Source organism: Fistularia commersonii, chromosome 4 (assembly GCF_037954325.1).
Source record: "Fistularia commersonii isolate RoL2024-O1a breed Wild chromosome 4, RoL_Fcom_v1.0, whole genome shotgun sequence".
NCBI lineage: Eukaryota > Metazoa > Chordata > Actinopteri > Syngnathiformes > Fistulariidae > Fistularia > Fistularia commersonii.
The window spans coordinates 20,120,051-20,140,121 of record NC_141287.1 but is presented as its reverse complement, the minus strand read 5'-3'; the positions used below and the strand labels follow the sequence as shown (position 1 = coordinate 20,140,121).

At 45.6% G+C, this 20,071-nt stretch overlaps 1 protein-coding gene across 17 annotated transcripts in view; it reads left to right on the top strand.

Moving 5' to 3' along the window:
- fmnl2a (formin-like 2a) overlaps positions 1–20,071 on the top strand; it is a 58,197-nt gene that overhangs the window by 27,981 nt on the left and 10,145 nt on the right. For 5 of the 17 annotated variants that reach the window (XM_086145888.1, XM_086145881.1, XM_086145882.1 and 2 more), the window contains exons 4-19: positions 2,236–2,312; positions 5,210–5,293; positions 6,978–7,142; positions 11,085–11,193; positions 11,370–11,446; positions 13,478–13,571; positions 14,875–14,949; positions 15,882–15,992; positions 16,270–16,419; positions 16,606–16,707; positions 16,795–17,110; positions 17,190–17,381; positions 17,914–17,934; positions 19,280–19,404; positions 19,479–19,681; positions 19,772–20,006. In XM_086145888.1, coding sequence (XP_086002014.1) covers positions 2,236–2,312; positions 5,210–5,293; positions 6,978–7,142; positions 11,085–11,193; positions 11,370–11,446; positions 13,478–13,571; positions 14,875–14,949; positions 15,882–15,992; positions 16,270–16,419; positions 16,606–16,707; positions 16,795–17,110; positions 17,190–17,381; positions 17,914–17,934; positions 19,280–19,404; positions 19,479–19,681; positions 19,772–20,006 — 2,136 coding nt within the window. Of the gene's footprint in view, positions 1–2,235; positions 2,313–5,209; positions 5,294–6,977; positions 7,143–8,250; positions 8,287–8,847; positions 8,893–11,084; positions 11,194–11,369; positions 11,447–13,477; positions 13,572–14,874; positions 14,950–15,881; positions 15,993–16,269; positions 16,420–16,605; positions 16,708–16,794; positions 17,111–17,189; positions 17,382–17,913; positions 17,935–19,279; positions 19,405–19,478; positions 19,682–19,771; positions 20,007–20,071 lie in introns of those variants that run through there. The other 12 variants (XM_086145889.1, XM_086145886.1, XM_086145893.1 and 9 more) reach the window with 5 other exon arrangements.

Below are 20,071 nucleotides of genomic sequence, written 5' to 3'. Positions count from 1 at the left end.
TGTGAGCCTGAGAACTGTGGTTAAAAAAAAAAAAAAAAGTAAAAACTAAAATAATTAACCGCCACCCCCGCGTGTTTCTGACCCTCACCTGAAACCGATAGCGGCGCGGGACATAAAGAAAGCGTAAAGGAGCAGAGCGGGAGCCGAATTCTAAGAGAAGATGCCGAAAACAAGCGCAACAAGCGAGCGCGCAGGAAAAGAGAGTTATGGGCTCCTTTCTACATTCCTGCTCCATCCCCCTTTTCTTCCAACTCAAACAATTGCCACTTTGTCCTGCAGCGAGAGAGCTGGAGGTCATTGCCTCCGCTTTCCATAGGCAGGCTCCGGCGCATTCCTCGGGGGCGGCTCCCGGCCAATCGGCAACCAAGGAGGAAGAACTCGGATCCGACGAGTCCCCAAGAATGCGTCGGCCGTTGATTTGTTTGCAGGATGACCCTTCGTGAGCTCCGGCTCCCCAGAACCTCTTCACCCCCTTCTGCAAGCCCGCTGCTGTTTCCATTCCTCTTTCACCGTCTCCTCCTCTCTCCCTACCGTTCGCTCCCCGATTCTCCCCTCCTCTCGCGACGTCGCAGCTGGTACTACTTAGTGTGGAGTCGAGGTTGTTTGCTGTGAGAAGAAGGTGGGGGCGCTGCCTCTGGGAGCCTGCGCAGTACCCCGAAATATGCCCCCCTTTCCACACAAAGGGCTCCTCCCTAATAAAAACACTCTGTTTCTCATCTCCCCGCGAGCCAAACACACACCGCCCAAGCCCAGAGACACGGACGACGGTCCGCGTGCACGCGTGCACCATGAGAACAACTTCTTTTTTTTTTTTTTTTTTTTTTTCCTCCGCGCGTGGATGTGAATAATAGGTGGTCGCTGCCGGGTTTCCTCCCAGACGCGAACACGTCACGGAAAGTAAACCCGGCCCCGCTCTCTTCTCTTCAAATCGCTGAAATTTACGACGTTTCCGCTTAAAATGCTGGTCAATGAATCCCCGTCGGGCGCCGCCGCGGTCGAAGGATCCAGGAATTCCCACGCTTTCCGGCTCCGGAATCCCTTGAAAATAAAAAAAAATCACTCACTCTCAACCCTCCCTCATTTCCCCGCTGCCAGGAGATTGGCGAAATTTAGAATCGCGGGATGTCCGAAACCAAAATGTATCTTGAATTCGACAACTGGAAAGGACAAGTCGCCGCTTCGCCGGAAGGTAAACGCGGTGACGTCGGCGCCGCTGCTCCTGGAAGGGAGATGGAGATCTCACATTTGTGAAATTGCGGGCCGATGAAACACAAAATCGCACGCAGGCCGAGGAAAAGCGACGTCGTTTCCTTCGTCCGCCTTTCTCCTTCTCGCCGTGACCGCCGGACCTCCGGCGGGCGAGCCGAGGAGAACACCGACCTGCAGGGATTGGATGGAAACGCAACAATTTTATGGCCCCTTCTAGCGTCCCCGCTCCTCAATATTTTTAATAGCCGCTCAGTTAAAAATTAACAGTAAAGCGGGAGCGGTAAACTCGCCGGTCATCCTTTTGGTTCGTTCGCCGACTGTCCGTCAGCGGGTCAGTGTATCGCCGTCGGCATTCAATCGGGATGAAACGGCGCGATATAACCATTACATTACATTACATTGCATTTGGCAGACGCTTTTATCCAAAACGACTTACAATAGAGGACATAGGGACTGCAAATACACTTGCAAATACAAGATGCACAGGAAATATACAGAACAGTTAGCTTGGGTTAGTGAGTTTTTTTTTTTTTTTTTGACATAGACACACAAACGTACACACACACACACACTGCATAGCCTAACTTGCTGCCAACCTGATCTGGGGCATCAGCGCAGTAAAAAGTCCTGAAAGAGAACAGTTTTTACCTGTTTCTTGAAGGTTGAGATAGATGATGCTAGTCTAGATCTGAGGCTAACCGACTAACATCCCTTTTTAACACTGTTCACTGGTTACCGGCGGCTTAAAGAGACACAGAAATCTTATTAGGAGACGCGGCCCTGGCTTTTAATTTGAAGGAGGGTTTTAATCGTCGCCCAGCCCGTCTGCTTTCGCGCTTAAATATCACAGTTGCTTTTTACAACCGTCGGTCTGACCTTTCTCTCTGAGGAGGAAAAAAAAAAAAAGAAAACGGTTTCCGCTCTCAGCGCGATTTAGAAATCCGCAATGTCGGCGTACCACCGGTCGATGATTTACAGTAGCGATGTGATCATGAAATATTAACTCTCTCCTCTGCTCTTCCTTAGAAATTCAGGCGGAGAGTTCAGGAGTCCACGCAAGTCCTGAGAGAACTGGAAATTTCGTTGCGGACCAATCACATCGGGTGAGTCCGCGCAGGATAGTGCGAAGCCGGCGTTTAATGTTCCAGGCCCGGGACGTTTCCAGACGCACAGACGTTTGCGTTCGCCGCCGCCGCCGTCCCCTCATTCATCTCAGGTGCTCGGCGGTAATATTTCACAAAAGCATGTGGTGCCGGAGAGAAGATGAATTGATTCATAGCGTGAGACGGATTGACATACGAACAGCCTCTGGAAACACTTACTTGCAGCAGCGTTTCAGTTTTCCATCGTTGGAAGAGATGCCTTTTTTTTTTTTTTTTTTTTTCTCTCTCTCTCGACGTTCCCAAAAACACCGCGACTTGAAACACCGCGAGCATCCGACGGGTAATTCCTGGAGGACGAGCCCGGACCTGCCGGAGCTCGTATTGATTCCGCGGCGTAACGTCAGACTCGAGCAAAGATCAATATCTCAATGAGCGTCACACGTCGTCTCTGCTTTGTCTCGCTCTCAATCAGAGCTCCGGCTCTGTGATCAGAAACCACGATAGTCAAAGAATGTGATGGATTGCCCTGCAGGTAATAAGGCCCATTGTGGGATGCAGGGATTTTTATTTATCTGTGTGTGTATGTGTGTGTGTGTGTGTGAGTGCCACAAGCACTGCTGCATCTAGGAAAGAAACATCCAGACATGTCACACACAATATGGCGACCAGATGAATTGACCCTGACATTTTTATAAGATCATCAACTGAGAATGTTGAAAAGAACAGTTTTATGTACGACCGATGTTCTGGTTTATGCTTTTCCAAAAAAGAAAATTAAAATGAAAAACACACTTCCAATTCTCTATCATCGCGCTGATATGTACTGAGGAAACATGTTTGAAAATTGAAGCAAATTGCTGTAATAATAGCAATTTGCATTATAATAATAGGTAGGAATTTCCTCATCCTGCATTTCCCAAGGATTGATGTTCGGAAACCATTATTTCTGTTATGATTTTTGGTGTGTTTTGTTTTTTAGCAGTCAGTTGCTCACTTTGCCCTGCGTTAGCACCGGAGCCCAAACAAACGGATTGTTTGGAGACACAGTGGTGATGCCAAACACAAGGAGACCATAATAATCCTGCTGTTATTAAGCCAAATTGGGAAGCCTATTTTCGGACGCGCCAAAATTCACAGTACCTGACTCGATGTGGAAAATTATAAACTGAGGTTTTTTTGAAATATTGTAACGCTTTTGGGTCCAAATTTGAAAAATTCTTTTATCGAGCGCTATCGGTCGTTGCTGTCGAAGCGGCCGATTCTGACATGGAGAGGGTTTTCACGATGTATTTACAGATCACGTCGCTTTGAATTGATGTATTTCATGTTAACGTGGGCATAAAGGCAAAATTGCATTTCTGAGAATTCATAAATGAGGCTGCAGTCCTTGTTGGTAGGAGAGAGCCTGGGGATGAACTGCTAGCAGGGAGTTGGAGCTCCAAGAGTATCGTCTGGCAGCAGACTATTATGACAGGACTGTTGCAGACACACACACTCGCTACACAACCGTTCCCAAATTGCAAACACACACTGTCTAAACTACACTCCTTAATCCTTGTGTGTCCTCCAGTACAGTACCGCTCCGCGCACACCGATCAATTTCTGCCCTTCAAACCAGAATCAACAGCGACCGCAGCCGGAGACGGCGCCTGTCCGGCAGCTGAGGAATTGTTTATGCAGATTAACTTCGACTGTTGTCGGAGGCCTTATGTTGGTAAACTAGATTACATAAATAATCCACTTAATCTCGATTTAGACAATGAAGCATTACCATAATGGCGAAGGGAAGGGAGGGAGGGGGGGGGAGATCGAGCAGGAAGACCGGCCGGGGCTCGGATATGCATCCGGGGCAAGACGTCACCTTCGCGGACAGCGAATAATAACGGCCGCCGCTCCCGACGGAGAACGTATCCATCATTTATAATAGTCAGATTGTCCCCCAGAGGAGCAGAGCAGACGCTCGTTCGACTCTCCGACCGCTCGCTCCTCACATGTTGCTCAGCGGTCAACAACATGTGGTGAATGGGAGGATTGTCAGATATTGTCCTGCGCTAATGATTACCATGTGGCACGGCGAGACCACACCTCCCGGCCGTTTGAACGTGACGGGGCCCCGCCAGGCACCATTTTACGGAGCGCTATCGTTAGTCTCACTCGCTTCCATGTTATAACGCCACGGGAGAGCTAATAAAAGCGCAGCTAATGGAATTTAAAGGCCGCTTAGCTTTACATCTTCATCGTCGCGGCGCCGCTAAAAGCCCGGCTGCCCTTCATTATGTTTATGCCCTGCAAATTTTGCTAATCGCTGTGCAATCAGGCCTGTAAGCGGCAGGAAGGTGACGGCAAAAGCGCCTTCCGGAAATTTGCATGTATGAAAATACTTTGCGATTTGGCCCCTCCGACGATTAATTAGTGGTATGCACGAATCGTGCAGACTTGTAAATGTTTGGCCGCCTTCAGTGCCTGGATGGAAGGTGAGAATCATCATCTAGTGGGCTTGTCGTCATCAGATGAGGTGTGTGTGTGTGTGTGTGTGTGTGTGAAGGTTGGACGCAGACTGTTTAAATGCCTGTGGTCCCTTGATTTTGCAAAGACGAGCGTCTGATACGTTCAAAACCACCAAAAAGGTGAAACATCTGTACACCGAGGCGCTATCTAGTTGGACGTTGTGTTAAAAAAGAGCTAATGTTTAAATAATTATAAACCTAGCATACACATACTGTGTTTTGGGTATGCAGACGTACAGTGTGTTGAATGTCATCCAGCTGTGCTTTAGAATCCTGCCACTTTTTTTTTTTTTGAATTTTGAAAAGCTAGTTTAAAAACGTCCTTTTCCCATGCTCTTCTATAAAAGAGATGGGCTCTCTTGTGCTAAACTTGTTATCTTCTCTCCACAGGTGGGTGAGAGAGTTTTTAAACGAAGAGAACAAAGGTCTGGACGTGCTGGTGGACTATCTTTCTTTTGCACAGTATGCCGTCACGTAAGTCACCACCGGCCCTTTCAGTCCAAACTCCCTCCGCCATCTATATGCAGAAGTGACAACTTGTACAATGTTGCCATTCTGCACAGTCGCTGATGCGTCCCGGCACAGCGCCGCCGCCGCCGCCGCCGCCGCCAGGCTCATAGAAACACTGAGTCACTGGTCCTTCGCTGACACATTGGCTCCCCAATTATACAAGCTCAGCCTCCTAATCGTGGATTGACAATGTAATTATTAGTCACATGGAAGCGCAAGGAGCCACAGAGTTGAGATATTGGTTCACTTCCTCATATGCTATTATATCGTTATGAATGGTTAGCCATAAAAAGTGTGTTTACCCTCAATGCCGCCACGGCAACATGATGGATGTCATGGAAACGGCCTGTCTGAAAACTCGGATAAATCATAACAGGTTTTTTTTTTTTTTTTTTTTCTCTCTCTGCCTAGCAACTCTTTTTTTTTTTTTTTCGGCATTTTACCGAGCGCGACGGAACAATGAGTCGAATTGTACGTCCCGGGCCGAGACCCGCGCTTTCCCCGGCCGTTCCGCGCGATCTCATCGCCGCTCGGGCTCTAATTTATGAGATGCACTTTAATGACTTATCAACGTGTAATTTCATGCCGATGAGAGGTGTGACCAGAGGCGTCGTATTTTTGGTTTGCCCGTCCAGCACACCCCGCGTTCGTGCCTGTCAAAATGTTAAATTTACCGCCGCCTCGCTAAAAATCGTCAATTTACCTTTTTATTCCTTTAACGTCTCGTGACAAACGTCGCCGACTCACAGGCCCGTCACGTCCGTTCCTTCTCCGAAACGGCCTTCGCGATGGTGAAGTCGTTTTATTTCATTGTTCCTTTTCTCACTCCTTTTTTTCTTTCTTTCTTTTTACCGGACTCCGTCTCTCACCGTCGATCGCTTCAGGGTCGACGGTTGCTGCCCGCCGTAAGAAAAACAGACAGCGAAAAATACTCACAGCAATCATCTTAAATGTCATACATTGTTAAAGTTCCTCCGTTTGAAGGCGGGAAGTTATGACTGAGAAACTGATGTTTTGGCTCGGAGGAGACCTTCGGTTTGAGCCGTTTCTATGCTCTGTACTTTTGTTGATGGCCTTTTCCTCGAAATGATGACTCAACATTTCGTAAAGCGTCGTCCCAAACGTAGCTTCGGAGACCCCCCCCCCCCCCCCCCCCGTCTGTTTATACACAACTTGGCGTTAGTCAGTTAATTAAAAATCCATCTTTGGGAGCTAAATCGGCGGGTTATTTTTATTTTGGCCCATGCAATGGTATGCATGTATACTGCTCAAAAAAATAAAGGGAACACTCGAACAACACAATGTAACTCCAAGTCAATCACACTTGTGTGAAATCATAGTGTCCACTCAGGAAGCAACACAGATTCATTTGGACTTGTTTTAAGGACATTACATCAAAGTTGGATCAGCCTGGAGTTTGTTTTTACACTTTAATTTTGAGTGTGATTCCCGATCCAGACCTCCATGGGTTGATACAATTGATTTCCATTGATCATTTTTGTGTGATTTTGTTGTCAGCACATTCAACTGTGTAAAGAGCAAAGTATTTCATAAGAATATTTCATTCATTTAGATCTAGGATGTGTTTTTTAAGTGTTCCCTTTATTTTTTTGAGCAGTGTATAATTCTGAGGTGTTCTTTGCAATAGATTTGACGGAGACTGTTTGGAAAACAACCCGGAGGCTCTTACGGATAAATCCAAGCCCTGGAGCCGCTCGATAGAGGACCTGCACGGAGGAAGCACCTTGCCGTCTCCCATCACCGGGAACGGCCTGACGCGGGCTGGACGCCATTCCACGCTTCGGTATGACCCGTGCGTGTTTTCTTTCTTTCTTTTGGTGGATTTGTAACATTCTAAAGAAATCATTTCCCTCCCCTGCTCTTAGTGGCTAGAATCATTTTGTGTTGTAATTGTCTGGTGAAGTCACACATTTCATTGGAGACTTTAGCTCTTTACGCCGTCACGCGGCTTGTAATACCTTAAATGGCTTAAGAAACGTTTCTCTGCAGCGGGAGACAAAAGCCCTTGTAGCATCGTCAAGGATCCCGACACATGATTGACAGCAGTCCTCCCCTGTGAGGGATGATGTGCAAAGAACACGGAATACATTTTTGGCTTGTTTGTTTGTTTTTTTTTATGAGCAACACACTGCAATTTACTGGTAAACTCTTAATCCTTGGCACAAAGGCTCCCACCGAAGTTAAATCATAAAACCATTCTAACATCTGCCCCGAAGCATAAATCCCATTCAGTTGTGCATTATTTCTCTAATCCAGCCTGTCATGCCATTGATGTTTCGGCACGGCACTCGCGCTGACTTTTATGACCTCTAATCCTTTAGTTGGAAGAGGTTAACTTGAACACATTGTGCACAAAGACCTCCATTGAAGCCAAGAATCACATGTCCGTATAATATGAGATCTTGCATATGATAATGAAGTTGATTCTCATGCAGTGTCTCTGTTGCCCGCTGAGAAATACCTTTTTTTTTTTTTTTTTGTTCTATATGATTTGCAATATTGTGAATTTTGTATGTGACTCTGGCGCATAGCATGCACTCCCCCCCTTTTTTTTTTTTTTTTTTTTTTTTTTTAACAAACGCGAGTTCTTCATCGCTAACCGATAAGAAATGGGTTTGTCACATCAAATCAACTGTGCCAACATCCAGACTTCGCCTGAAGTTTCTGGACTAATTCCCCGTAGCTTCCGCCAGTTTCTGCACTTGCATATTTTATGCGTCTCCTATTGTTGGAGATAAAATATGCATACTTCACATCGACCAAAAGCATCTCCTGCTTCCAGAGTTTGCCCAAGTGACAACCCTCTCGCGCACGTACAGTGTAAGTGTGTGTGTGTCGGTCAGGAGTTCCTGCTGAGGCTGACTGTGTTTCTTCTTCTCTTTCCTGGCATTCCTTCGTAGTCATCTACTCTTCTGTCTGCCAGGCTTCGACAGCAGGCAGGTCACAGCTTCACTCTGCCAGCTCACCGCCAGCTTTTCTGCAAAGTTAACCCAGCTCCCCCCCCCCCGCCTCCTCCCCGTCCCGGCTCGCTCACACACACAAAACCCCTGCCTCGTTGCTCTTTCTACCTCCCTGCTTAGAGTCGCTGTGTTTATTTGTCCCGCTGTCTGTGTCCAGGATGTGAATTATTTGTACCGCCGGCCTCCCCTTTCTCGCGCCCGAGACCGATTCTCTTCTCCTCGGAGAAAAGAGCCGCCTCTGCACCCGTTGTTCCTGCCTCTGTGCCTCCCGCGTGGCTCCCCACATGCCATCCTTTGCACGAGCTAGCCTAGCTGCTCAAAAAAAAAAAAATAAATAGCCTAATGCTGTACCTTAACATTAGGCTACAAACCAAAAGGCTGCATTGAGTTGTCTTTAAGATATCCCTCAGAACTGACATAGTGATTGTGGGGATTTCATAGAATGACTTAAACTCAACAATCAGGTGACTTGTATGTGTGTTTATGTGTGTGTGTGTGTGTGTGTGTGTGTGTTTTCTTCAAACTTGCATGCCGAAGCGCACCGGGTACGCTCAGCTGTCCACAGTGTTCTCAGATGAAACGGTACGTTTGAACCAGTTAGAGAAGTGATAGGCGTGTGTGTGTGTTTGTATTGTAATTTCCGGACTATTTAGCGCACCTGAATATAAGCCGCACTGGCTAATAAAAATCTCTAAATAAATCGATGTGTGCACATAAAGGCTGCACTTGTCTATAATCCACAGGTGTCCCTGTTGTAACATGAAATATTTACGCAGAAACTTTTTTTTTTTAATGTTTAATTAAATTCATACCGTTAACATCCACAAATACGAACCGGAAATGCTTTTTTTTTTGCCCCCCAAACGGTGCCTGGAACACGGGTGATGAAAAAGATGAATAATAAATAACACAAGGAACCGTCCATCCATTTTCTATCCCTGCTTTGTCCTCCAGCTGATCTTGGTGTATCTCGATCTTCCTCCTGCGCACTCAAACGAAAAAGTCGTCTTTTTCGGTGTCGGAATTTAAACGGCCTCATAATTTCAATGTCATTTCATCGATCCAATGTGACGAGGCTAAATGTTTGGGCGGCGGGAAGCGTGTTAGCCCCCCCCACCAAAAAAATAGATAAATTAGCCGCGTCATTGTTTCAGCCGTAGTGTTCAAAGCGTGTGGAAAAATGTAGCGGCTTATAGTCCGGAAATTACCGCAGTTTTAGCGTAAAATGTCTTTGCTTCTGTGCTGCTGTGCTTAGGACCAGAAACTTTTTGTTTGTTATTGAAAATAAATGTCCAAAGGGACCGCTCACGGGCTCAGCCGAGCGCTGCATCTTCTGCATCTAGTGCTGCCATAAAATACTGATTCTTTTGAGGGTATATTTATATTCATAAAAGGACTTTTTTTTTTTAATATCAATAATGAATCCTGCTGCCAAACCTACCATTTAGCAGATGAAGTCTTTGCTTAAAATCCACTGCAACTCACAGGATCCATCGCGAATGACGCTTTGTTTATGTTTCTAATCACGTCCAATTTTTATGCGTATCTGTGGTTCCCTGGGAGCCCACACACACACACACACACACACACTCACACACACACACTTCTTCCCTGCATTGTTTACAAACAAAAAGGTGATTTGTGTGCTCTGACCCAGAACAGCTGCACAGTTTTTACAAAGCACTGAGTTTTTGCACACCTGCCTTTAAGCATCACAAGAATCTGCAGGCTCTCCTGTGTATCCATTTGTGTGTGTGTGTGTGTTAGTGTGTGTGTGTTTTTACTTGTGATCCAATATAAATGAATAGATCATCGGTTTCTGACAAGCTGAGGCAGGTAAAAGTGAAGGCTTAGTGAGTGTTTTGAAATTCTTTGCTCTAAGATGAATAAATCTTCTCATTTCCTGTAAATTGTGTCATGGCCTTATTAGTCTGATTAGTATCTTAAGTATGATGGGGGAAAAAAAACGGTGGCGTTTAAGAAGAAATAGAAGTCCGAAAAATCCAGTCGGTTTTTATCTTGTAAAACATGAAACCATATATTGAGATAAATCGAATTCAATTGATTTAATGTGACTGTGCCTAATTCATCAGAAAACGCCCGTTTGAGAGAGAGAGAGAGAGAGACACACACACACACACACACACACACACCATGCTTTGACTCACATTGGAGTCACACCTCCCGGCATGGAAGCTGACATGAATTGGCAGATCTCGCTGTAGCCTGAAGAAACATTTTTTCCCTAGAACCCAAGCTGGTAATTGAACCTCGTGACAAAAGTCTGAAAATAAACTGTTTTTTTTTTTTTTTCCCCTCCACTCCGACAGCCGCTAAAGCTTTTTTTTTAATCTTTTTTTTTTTCCCTTCCTCACAGCGAGCTCTCGGCGTGGAAAAAGGGCTCCCCGCCTGCGTTGCCTCCCGTCGCCACGCCGCATGCAAATTACACGTCGCTTTTGTAGTAGCTGTTAGTGATACCGCTGTGGGAGACACTAAATTAAAACTTTGTAAAAAGGCAGCTTTGTGTGGCCGATGACCCGGCTGTAGATTATACGGCTTTTGTATTTGTTAATGTAAGATGGTCTGTCAGTTTAACAGCTTCCCTGTGTGAGGGAGGCGGCGCGTGATGGCGAGTCATTCACAAATTGCATCTGTTTTTTTTTTTTTTCTCCAGGCCCTCTGAACGCTTCTTTTTGTGCGGGGTCCCCCAAAGTCTCGGCCCCCCTCTAAACCCGAACACAACGTCTTTTCTTCTTTTTTATGTTCGATTTTAGTGGCAACACGCTGCCCAGCCGTAGAACGCTCAAAAACTCCAGACTGGTCGGTAAGAAAGACGACGTCCACGTCTGCATCATGTGCCTTCGTGCCATCATGAACTACCAGGTCAGCCTCTGCACGTGCACGTCTCTTGCGTTTCACCCAGAAACCAAATTCAATTAGTTTTTCTGCGAGACTTGCATGTTTCATTTATTATTCCCGGGGAATTCAAGACTCGCTCATTCAAGTGTTAATTATCCCATTTCTCTCAGTCTGACCTCATTTATTATTCATTTTTCCAGTATGGCTTCAACATGGTCATGTCCCACCCGAACGCTGTGAATGAAATTGCACTAAGTCTCAACAATAAAAACCCAAGGTAAGTTCCAACACTGGAATTATATCACTTTTTTTAAAAAAATGACGTGCCAGTCCCAATAGCTCGGGACAGGGGTTAAGAATATAAATAAGAGCAGTTTTATTTATCCCGAAGGAAATTGGTGTGCCAGAGTTACAAGAAAAATATAACAATGATAAATAATAGTAGAAAAATTGTATAAACAGTGAAAAAAATAAGAGAAAAAAGGGAGAATAAAAATACAAATAAACTATAAAGTGTCTTAAGTAACAAGTGAAAGATAAGGAGTGCACAAGAGTATGAAAAAATATTGTGCATGTAGCCGTTATGAAATATTGCACAGTTATGAACATAATGACATAATATAACAATTAAAAATAATGTTAGAAAAATTGTATAAACAGTAAAAAAATGATTAAAGAAAAGGGGAATATTAGAAATACAAATAAACTATAAAGTGTCTTAAGTAACAAGTAAAAACTATAAAGTGTCTTAAGTAACAAGTGAAAGATAAGGAGTGCACAAGAGTATGACAAAATATTGCACATGTAGCTGTTATGAAATATTGCACAGAGCTCAACATGATAACATAATATAACAATAACTAATTTAGAAAAATTGCATAAGCAGTAAAAAATAATAAGAGAAAATGGGAATATTAGAAATACAAATAAACTATAAAGTGTCTTAAGTAACAAGTAAAAACTATAAAGTGTCTTAAGTAACAAGTGAAAGATAAGGAGTGCACAAGAGTATGAAAAAATGTTGTACATGTAGCCGTTATGAAATATTGCACAGTTATGAAAATATATACAGATAAATTATTACAGTTTAAATTATTACATTTTATTATTACATTTTATTACAAATTATCACAGAAGGTCGTTCCTACTTTTTAATTCCTCTTCCTTCAGCTGCAGGGAATCTTCAAATCTTTGCACTTAATACCTTAAAACACTTTATAGCCTTGACTTTGACACTTTATACTTTTATTTGTATTTCTTACTCTCCCCCCTTTATTGTTTATACAATTTCCTACTATTATTTATTATTTTTTATGATTTACTTGAAACTCTGGCACAACAATTTCCTTCGGGATAAATAAAGTTATTCTTATTAAAATTTGCAGTAAGCGGGTGAGTTTTTTTTTTTTTTTTTTTTTTTTTTGAGTTTTAAGATTTTAAGATTCCCTGCGGCTGAAGGGAGAGGAATTAAAAAGTCTGATAGCCTCAGGTAGGAAAGACCTCCTGTGGCGTTCAGTGGAGCTCCTCGCTGGTATCAGTCTACGGCTGAAAGAGCTCCGACAGGACGTCAGTATGGCGTGCAGGGGGGGGGGATGAACATTGTCCGTGATGCTGATGTTCTCCAACTTTTCTTGTCCCGACACCCAAAAAACGGTGGCGCCAGAGACCCAAACCAGCGCACACACACGTTCTTGCTTTGCTGTGTTGGTTTGTGCAGCTCCAGCTAATTCAGCAAAATATTTTTCTAGGTAGTACAAAATTACTCCTCACTCATTTCTAAGATAATTTGTTGCTTTCTTTATATCGTGTCACTCCCACCCCAGTAGCCAGATGGAGTGTGTGTGTGTGTGTGTGTGTGGCCTCTGGGAGTAAACGATTTCCTCAAAAGTGGACCCTTTCACATCCAGTAAAGTCTAATCCAGACGGGGAAATTCTGAGGCTGGATGCTTCTGCATTAGCAGTCACGTTTCCGTTGCTGCAGTCGACCTTCTATTGAGTTACATTCACTTCCTGGAAACTATCCACAGTCTGACACACACACACACACACACACTTCTGGAATAAATCCGAAGGGTTATATTTGCACACTTAAAAAATTTTCACCAATTTTTTTTTCTTTTTTCTTTACAGACCATATAATCTTTATTTTAACGAACTGTAAAAATCAGCGTAATCGGGTTGACGATGCGTTTAAGCGCAGTGTTTCCGCTGGAACGCTGCTGTTTTCCACGTCGTCGGCTCTGCGCTCAAAGTACAGGTTTCCCGCTCGTCGTTTTTTAAAACCCGTGCTTGCTTTTTTCATTTTCAGGACCAAAGCCCTGGTCTTGGAGCTCCTGGCGGCAGTTTGTCTCGTGAGAGGAGGCCATGAAATTATTCTCTCTGCGTTCGACAACTTCAAGGAGGTACGAGGCGCCTGGAGAGGGGACAAAATATGTTGTTACGTTTCAACCGTGCAATTTCATGCGACGGGCCAGGAATGTTGGCGACGCACGTGAGAACGGGAGATTCCTCGCCGCTGCCGCCGATAGCATCTAAGTAGCCGTTTGTCTGCAGATTACAGACACCGGTTTAGCCGCATATTTTCAGTTAGGACCCGTTTGACCTCCGGGGGAAAACGGCAAGGTGCATTAGGGGGATTCGGAGGGAGGCTCGGGAGGGAAGAGACGCAGACGTAACCGTCGGCCTCGTCCGACCCCGTGAGGTCTTCGCGCCGGAGGCGAAAAAAAGAAAAAGAGGGGAAAGTTTGGGATGCGACGGGCGGAAGTCGCAGCCTTGTTTTCCCAACATAGCGCCCGTAAACAAGAGGCCGACGCAGTCGATGCAATATTTACACCCCTGGATGAAATATTGAGTGTTGCTCTTAGCGGCGCCAGCATTAGCGCCAGACTAAGACTATCGCTATCTCATCTAATGAGACGAAACCCGAGGGGGGGAACGTGGCGGTTCGGCCGGAAGAGGATCGTCTCGTGTTTTTCGCTATTCTTTTTCTTTCTTTTATTTAAAAGTGACACTCGAAAGGATCATTAGATCCAGTCGGCTAAGTGACTTTGAAATCCGGGCAGCGCCGGCTGCAGGCCGGGACTCCAGGCAAGCTTGTCAGACACACACACACACACACACACACACACACACCCGTCCCCTTTCGTCTTCCTCGCTGCTTTCTCAACTCCCCTTTTCATGCTCAGACTCCCTCATTGCCCTCCAGATGAACCGTCTGAACCCCCAAGCAAGCGCCTCGCTCTTTTTTTTTTTTTTCCTCTTTTCTTTTTTTATTTCGCTCTTTTCTGTCTCCAAAATACTCCTCCTGATGGACTACTATGGCAGATGGCTGTTGTAAATAAACGTTGCACCACAGTAAATATCAATATGCATAACAATAATCCATTAGCGCAACATGAAAAATAGATGGATGACACTGAATATATTTAGCTGCTAATATAGTTTACTTTTGAAGGCTTATGAAAGAGCTTTTTAAAGCTTTATTGCACGTGGCTAAATATTTTAGAGAGCGAGAAGGGGGGAGTGATGCAACAGCGATGCTTGGTTCCATAATTAATTCAATTCAAAGATTTTGAAGTTTCATTTGAAATCCTCTTCTTTTCATGGAAAACAAATCTAGCCGACCATGTCTGTCGATCACCTCGAACCGGTTGATTTACGCATTTACTCGCCTCTTTTTAACTGAGATGTCGATGGATTTTGCAGGTATGCGTGGAGGATCAACGCTTTGAGAAGCTAATGGAGTATTTCAAGAACGAGGACAACAACATCGACTTCATGGTACGCACACGGAGTCGCGCACGCGATTGATCCTGCTTCGAGCCGTCGGAAACCCCTAAATTATCTTTTTCAAGCATGCGGAGCCACAGTGACTGTTTTTGTCACGGGACTTTTAACCGTTGATTGTTAACCGAAGTTGTTTTATTGTTATATTACACGACAATCTGCTCTTTACAAGCTTTTTTTTTTTTGGGTAATCTCAGCACAAATCGAGGATGTGTGTTCTCATGCATCAAACGGAGGAAACAATCCGTGCCAAATGTGTAATCTCCAGCCTGAGTGGCGCTAATTAAGCAGGGAGATCGGAATAAAAGAAACCGCTAATAAGGTGCCAAGTTGGACGTGATTATCTAACAGACGCATCTCTTTAAGTTTCTCCACTGACACGACGCATACATTGTGCAGGTGTGTGTGTGTGTGTGAGTGTGTGTGTGTGCAAGGATCAGTCAGTGAAAACCATCGCACTCTGTGTTTGAATAGGCCTTCAATGGGACATTGAAAGGCACTTGTGTCACAAGGGTTCCTCGGTAGGCGGCTGTGTGACGGCGGCACCAAAGCAAACAGTGTGAAAGGCGACGAAAAACAACACGGCATCTTCCGTGAAGTTCATTAAGGATGAAGACCTTTTGAGTTTACGTCAGGCTGTTTGAGGAGTTGTTTCCTGCAGGAACCCCACGATGATGTCCGATGGCCCGATATGTTCGTCTGTTTTTTCCCAGATCCTTTTAATCTGCCAGATAAGCCACTCCGTCTGCGGAGCAAATAATGAGGGTTTGTCGAACCAGTTTAGCAGAGACGGGGATAAAAAGGCAACAGATGCCATCATGGAAATCAAACCGGCGTCTGTGCGACGACTGAATAGTCCAAAACGTGCTTCGCACCGTCATGTAATTGATTTTGCACCGTCATGTTTTCCTGTTTGTGCCCCCCAGGTGGCGTGCATGCAGTTCATCAATATCGTCGTGCACTCGGTGGAGGACATGAATTTCCGAGTTCATCTTCAGTACGACTTCACCAAGCTGTGTCTGGACGACTACTTAGACGTGAGTCGGGGCATAAAGCGGAGCGGCGGTCAGAACGCTCCCTTCTTTTTACGTCTTCGGCTCATTTCGATGCAAAGGTTGTTATTAATGCATCCTTGAGAAAGCGGCCGCAGGAACACGGTCAATAATGGCTTTTCCATTACCTCGGGAGAAAATCGTGTCACTTCTGCAAACCCCCATGTTAAAAGCTGGATCCCCGCTTGTGCGGTGAACTATAAATACAAAAACGCTCCCCTTATTCTTTCAATAATCACCGTCTCTTGTCTCTTTTCGACAGAAACTGAAACACACGGAAAGCGATAAGCTGCAAGTTCAGATTCAGGCCTACTTGGACAACGTGTTTGACGTGGGAGCTCTCCTGGAGGACGCCGAGACCAAGAACGCGGCCCTGGAGCGCGTGGAGGAGCTGGAGGAGAACATGTCACATGTGAGAACCCAAAGATGAAGGATATTCCCGAATTAAAACGAGTGAAAAGTCCAGAAAAAAATCAGCAAATTATGAGCGAAATAAACCAATCGATCAGGGAGAAATGACGTCTCGGATTTCCGTTCGTCATTTCCTTTATTTTCCAAAAAAAAAATTTATTTTCCTCTCGGCCTCTGTTTCCGATAGATGACGGAGAAGCTGCAGGACACAGAAAATGAAGCCATGTCCAAGATTGTGGAGCTGGAGAAGCAGCTGATGCAGAAAAACAAGGAGCTGGACTCCGTCAGGGTTCGACCTCGCGCTCCACTCTCGTTTTTCATCCTTGTCCGTCGGTACCGGGACACGACCGGCTTGTCGTCTGTCCGTCTCACACAGGAGGCCTTCAAGGACACCAGCTCGCAGGTCCACACGCTGCGCAAGACGCTGAAGGAGAAAGACGACACCATTCAACGGCAGTGCAATCTGGAGAAGAAGATCCACGAGCTGGAGAAGCAGGGCACCATCAAGATCCACAAGAAGGGAGACGGCGACATCGCCATCCTGCCCTCGCCGCATTCCGGCGGGGAACATCTACCGGGAGGCGTCACGGCGGGAGACCTCGCGGCGGTCGGTTTGACCCAAACGGGAGGCGAAAACACGTCTCCGCCGCCCCCTCCGCCGCCGCCCCCTCCTCTGCCCGCCAACGGCACATGTACGACGGCCGTCTCCGCAGTCAAACGGCCACGCTCTGTTTGCCAAATCGCAGAAAATCAACAAAATTTGTTTTCCAGTGACAAACGGACCGTCGTCCGAAATCCCCGCGGCGGCTCCGCCGCCTCCCCCGCCTCCACCTCCGCCCCCGCCTCCTCCCCTGGGACCCGCATCGGAGATGTCGGTCCCCCCGCCTCCTCCGCCGCCACCCGTCGCCCCCCCGCTGCCCGGCAGCGGAACCCCCACCGTTATCATGAACTCCGGTTTAGCAGGTAAGGCTAACGCTACGTGGTGAACACAAGTGAACCGAGCCATTGTCACAAAGCCACTGTCACTTCACTAAATGACATCTTATTTTAAGTATTATCTCATTAAATTTTTTTTAAACTTTGACAACACAAACCCTTTTCCAGCATGGTTTAATCATGGTTTATTATTATTATTAACGCGATGACAAAGTTCTTGTTATTTTCGTCGTTTTCTATCCAATCGTGGCTGTCGTGCAGTTTCGGGAAAAGCGGCCAGAATGTGAATACCTGTCACCGTGTTCTGGAACGAGTCTGCGCTGAGCGGGAACCCTTTATTTCAAGCCCAATGACGTCGTTTTATTTTTATCTTTGCTGATTTGACGTTTTCACGTCGCCGGCCCGGGCAGGACGCAGACAAACAAACATCGAAAGCAGAAACAAACATCGTGGGTTGCAGGTTTATTTCAGAAGGGGCTCTTTTTTTTTGACTTTCTCACTAACTCTGCCAATCTCTTAACCATCTCCTCTTAAATTGTCTCCTTTTACTGCCGACCAGAGGGACCCATCAAACTATTCTGTAGGTTCTGCTTGTCACTTTGTGTTTTCCCCCTCCATCCCTCCATCTCCTCACTGTTCCCTTGAAGTTTTGAAACTGGTATTTTCAGTCTTTTCAATTTTTATTTTTATTTCTTATTGGTTCTACTAATACTGCCTCACCAATGCGATGACGTGTTTGAAAGTATAAATTTGGGATTTGGAGTAAAAACTATTCCTTGGGTTGCCATATTATATATTTATATACTTTAACATTATAATATTATTATTATTATTATCATCAGAAAAGACATATATAATCATGCATATCTGTAAATAATTCACTGACAACTCCACGTTCCTCACCGAAGGCACAGATTGCAAGTTTTTCTACATTTGTCCACTAAAATAACTCTCATCCTTTTAATATCTGACAATAACTGCTTTATTCTTATACATCGAAGATGTTTTTCCCCGCTTGAATAACAGTGGAATTTTCAAACCTCAATCCCCACATTGGAGTTGATCTTCTCAATTTTGGGCCCAACATTTAGTCACATGCCAGACGTTTAAAACAAAACAAGGTCCAAAACACATTCGGTTATAAAAGTAGTGTTTTTTTTTATTGTTCTTGGCATTTCTCGTTTTTTTTTTTTTTTTTTTTTAAGTTTTGTTTCCAACCAAAGTTTGATTTGAAATACCAAGTTTCAAAATTCTGCATGTTTTTTTTTTGCCCCCCCCCCCCCCTCCCTGCGTACCTTGCACAGTGTTGTGAGTGTGTGTTTATGTGGATAGAGTTTTGGCCAGATCTCCCTAGTATCGGTTTGCATGCTGAGACACACCGGCCTGCCGCGGCACGCCGATGACAGAACGTGAAAAGGCACAATGTGGAGCCGGAGTCCCGTCTCCCTCCTTCCCTTCCAGTCTTAACCCTCATATTATGTTAAGGGTCAATTTGACCCATTGGGTCAATGGGTGAAATGGGTCAAATTGACCCTTAACATAATATGTGGGTTAAGTCTCTGGCATAGGACGCCACATCAAGACGCTAAATCAGACGCCAGGCGTCCACAAGGAACTTTGATCCGTCAGATACATTGGTGATAAAGGCTTCGCTTTTGGCTTCCTTTTTAAAGGAAAGTTTGCACAAAGAAAAAGAAACGCTTGAAAAATTCAGATACCATAAAGAAGATTGTGTGTTTTCAAGTTCACCCCAGGATTCCCATCAGCGTGTGTCACCCACCAACTCCAGATACATGTTCACCCTGTCCTGAGTCTCCCAATCACGTTGCGCGAGTGTCTGTGTGTGTGTGTGTGTGTGTGTGTGTGTTATGCGTGCTCGGTTAACTGCACGTCCGGTTCATAAAATCCTTTTTTATCTTGTCCAGCTGTGAAGATCAAGAAACCAATCAAGACTAAGTTCCGCATGCCGGTCTTCAACTGGGTGGCCCTGAAACCCAACCAGATCAACGGGACGGTCTTCAACGAGATCGATGACGAAAGGATACTCGAGGTAAGTTTCGCCGCCTCGCGCCTCGTCCGACCTTCGCCGTCCCCTAAAACCGCGTGCTTCACGATGTCGTCCAGGACCTGAACGTGGACGAGTTCGAGGAGATGTTCAAAACGAAAGCTCAGGGCCCGGCGATCGAACTCACCTCCAACAAGCAGAAGATCATCCAGAAGGGACCCAACAAGGTGTCGCTGCTGGACTCCAACAGAGCCAAGAACCTGGCCATCACGCTCAGGAAGGTCGGCAAGACTCCCGAGGAGATCTGCAGGGCCATTCAGATGTGAGTTGGCTCAAAATAAAGCAAAGAAGCGCAATGGACTTCTCTGGGGCGGAGGCTTCCGATAACCGACGCGTCCCCGTGTCTTCTCAGCTTCGACCTGCGGACGTTGCAGGTGGACTTCGTGGAGTGTCTGATGCGCTTCCAGCCGACGGAGAACGAGCTGAAAATCCTGCGGCAGTTCGAGAAAGAGCGCAAGCCGCTGGAGAGCGTGACGGACGAGGACCGCTTCATGTTGCAGTTTAGCAAGATCGAGCGGCTCATGCAGAAGATGACCATCATGGCTTTCATCGGGAACTTCTGCGAGAGCGTTCAAATGCTGACACCGGTGAAAACGGCGATCCCCCCCCCCACACTAACGCGGTGTTTTCGGTGATGTGCACGATATAAACA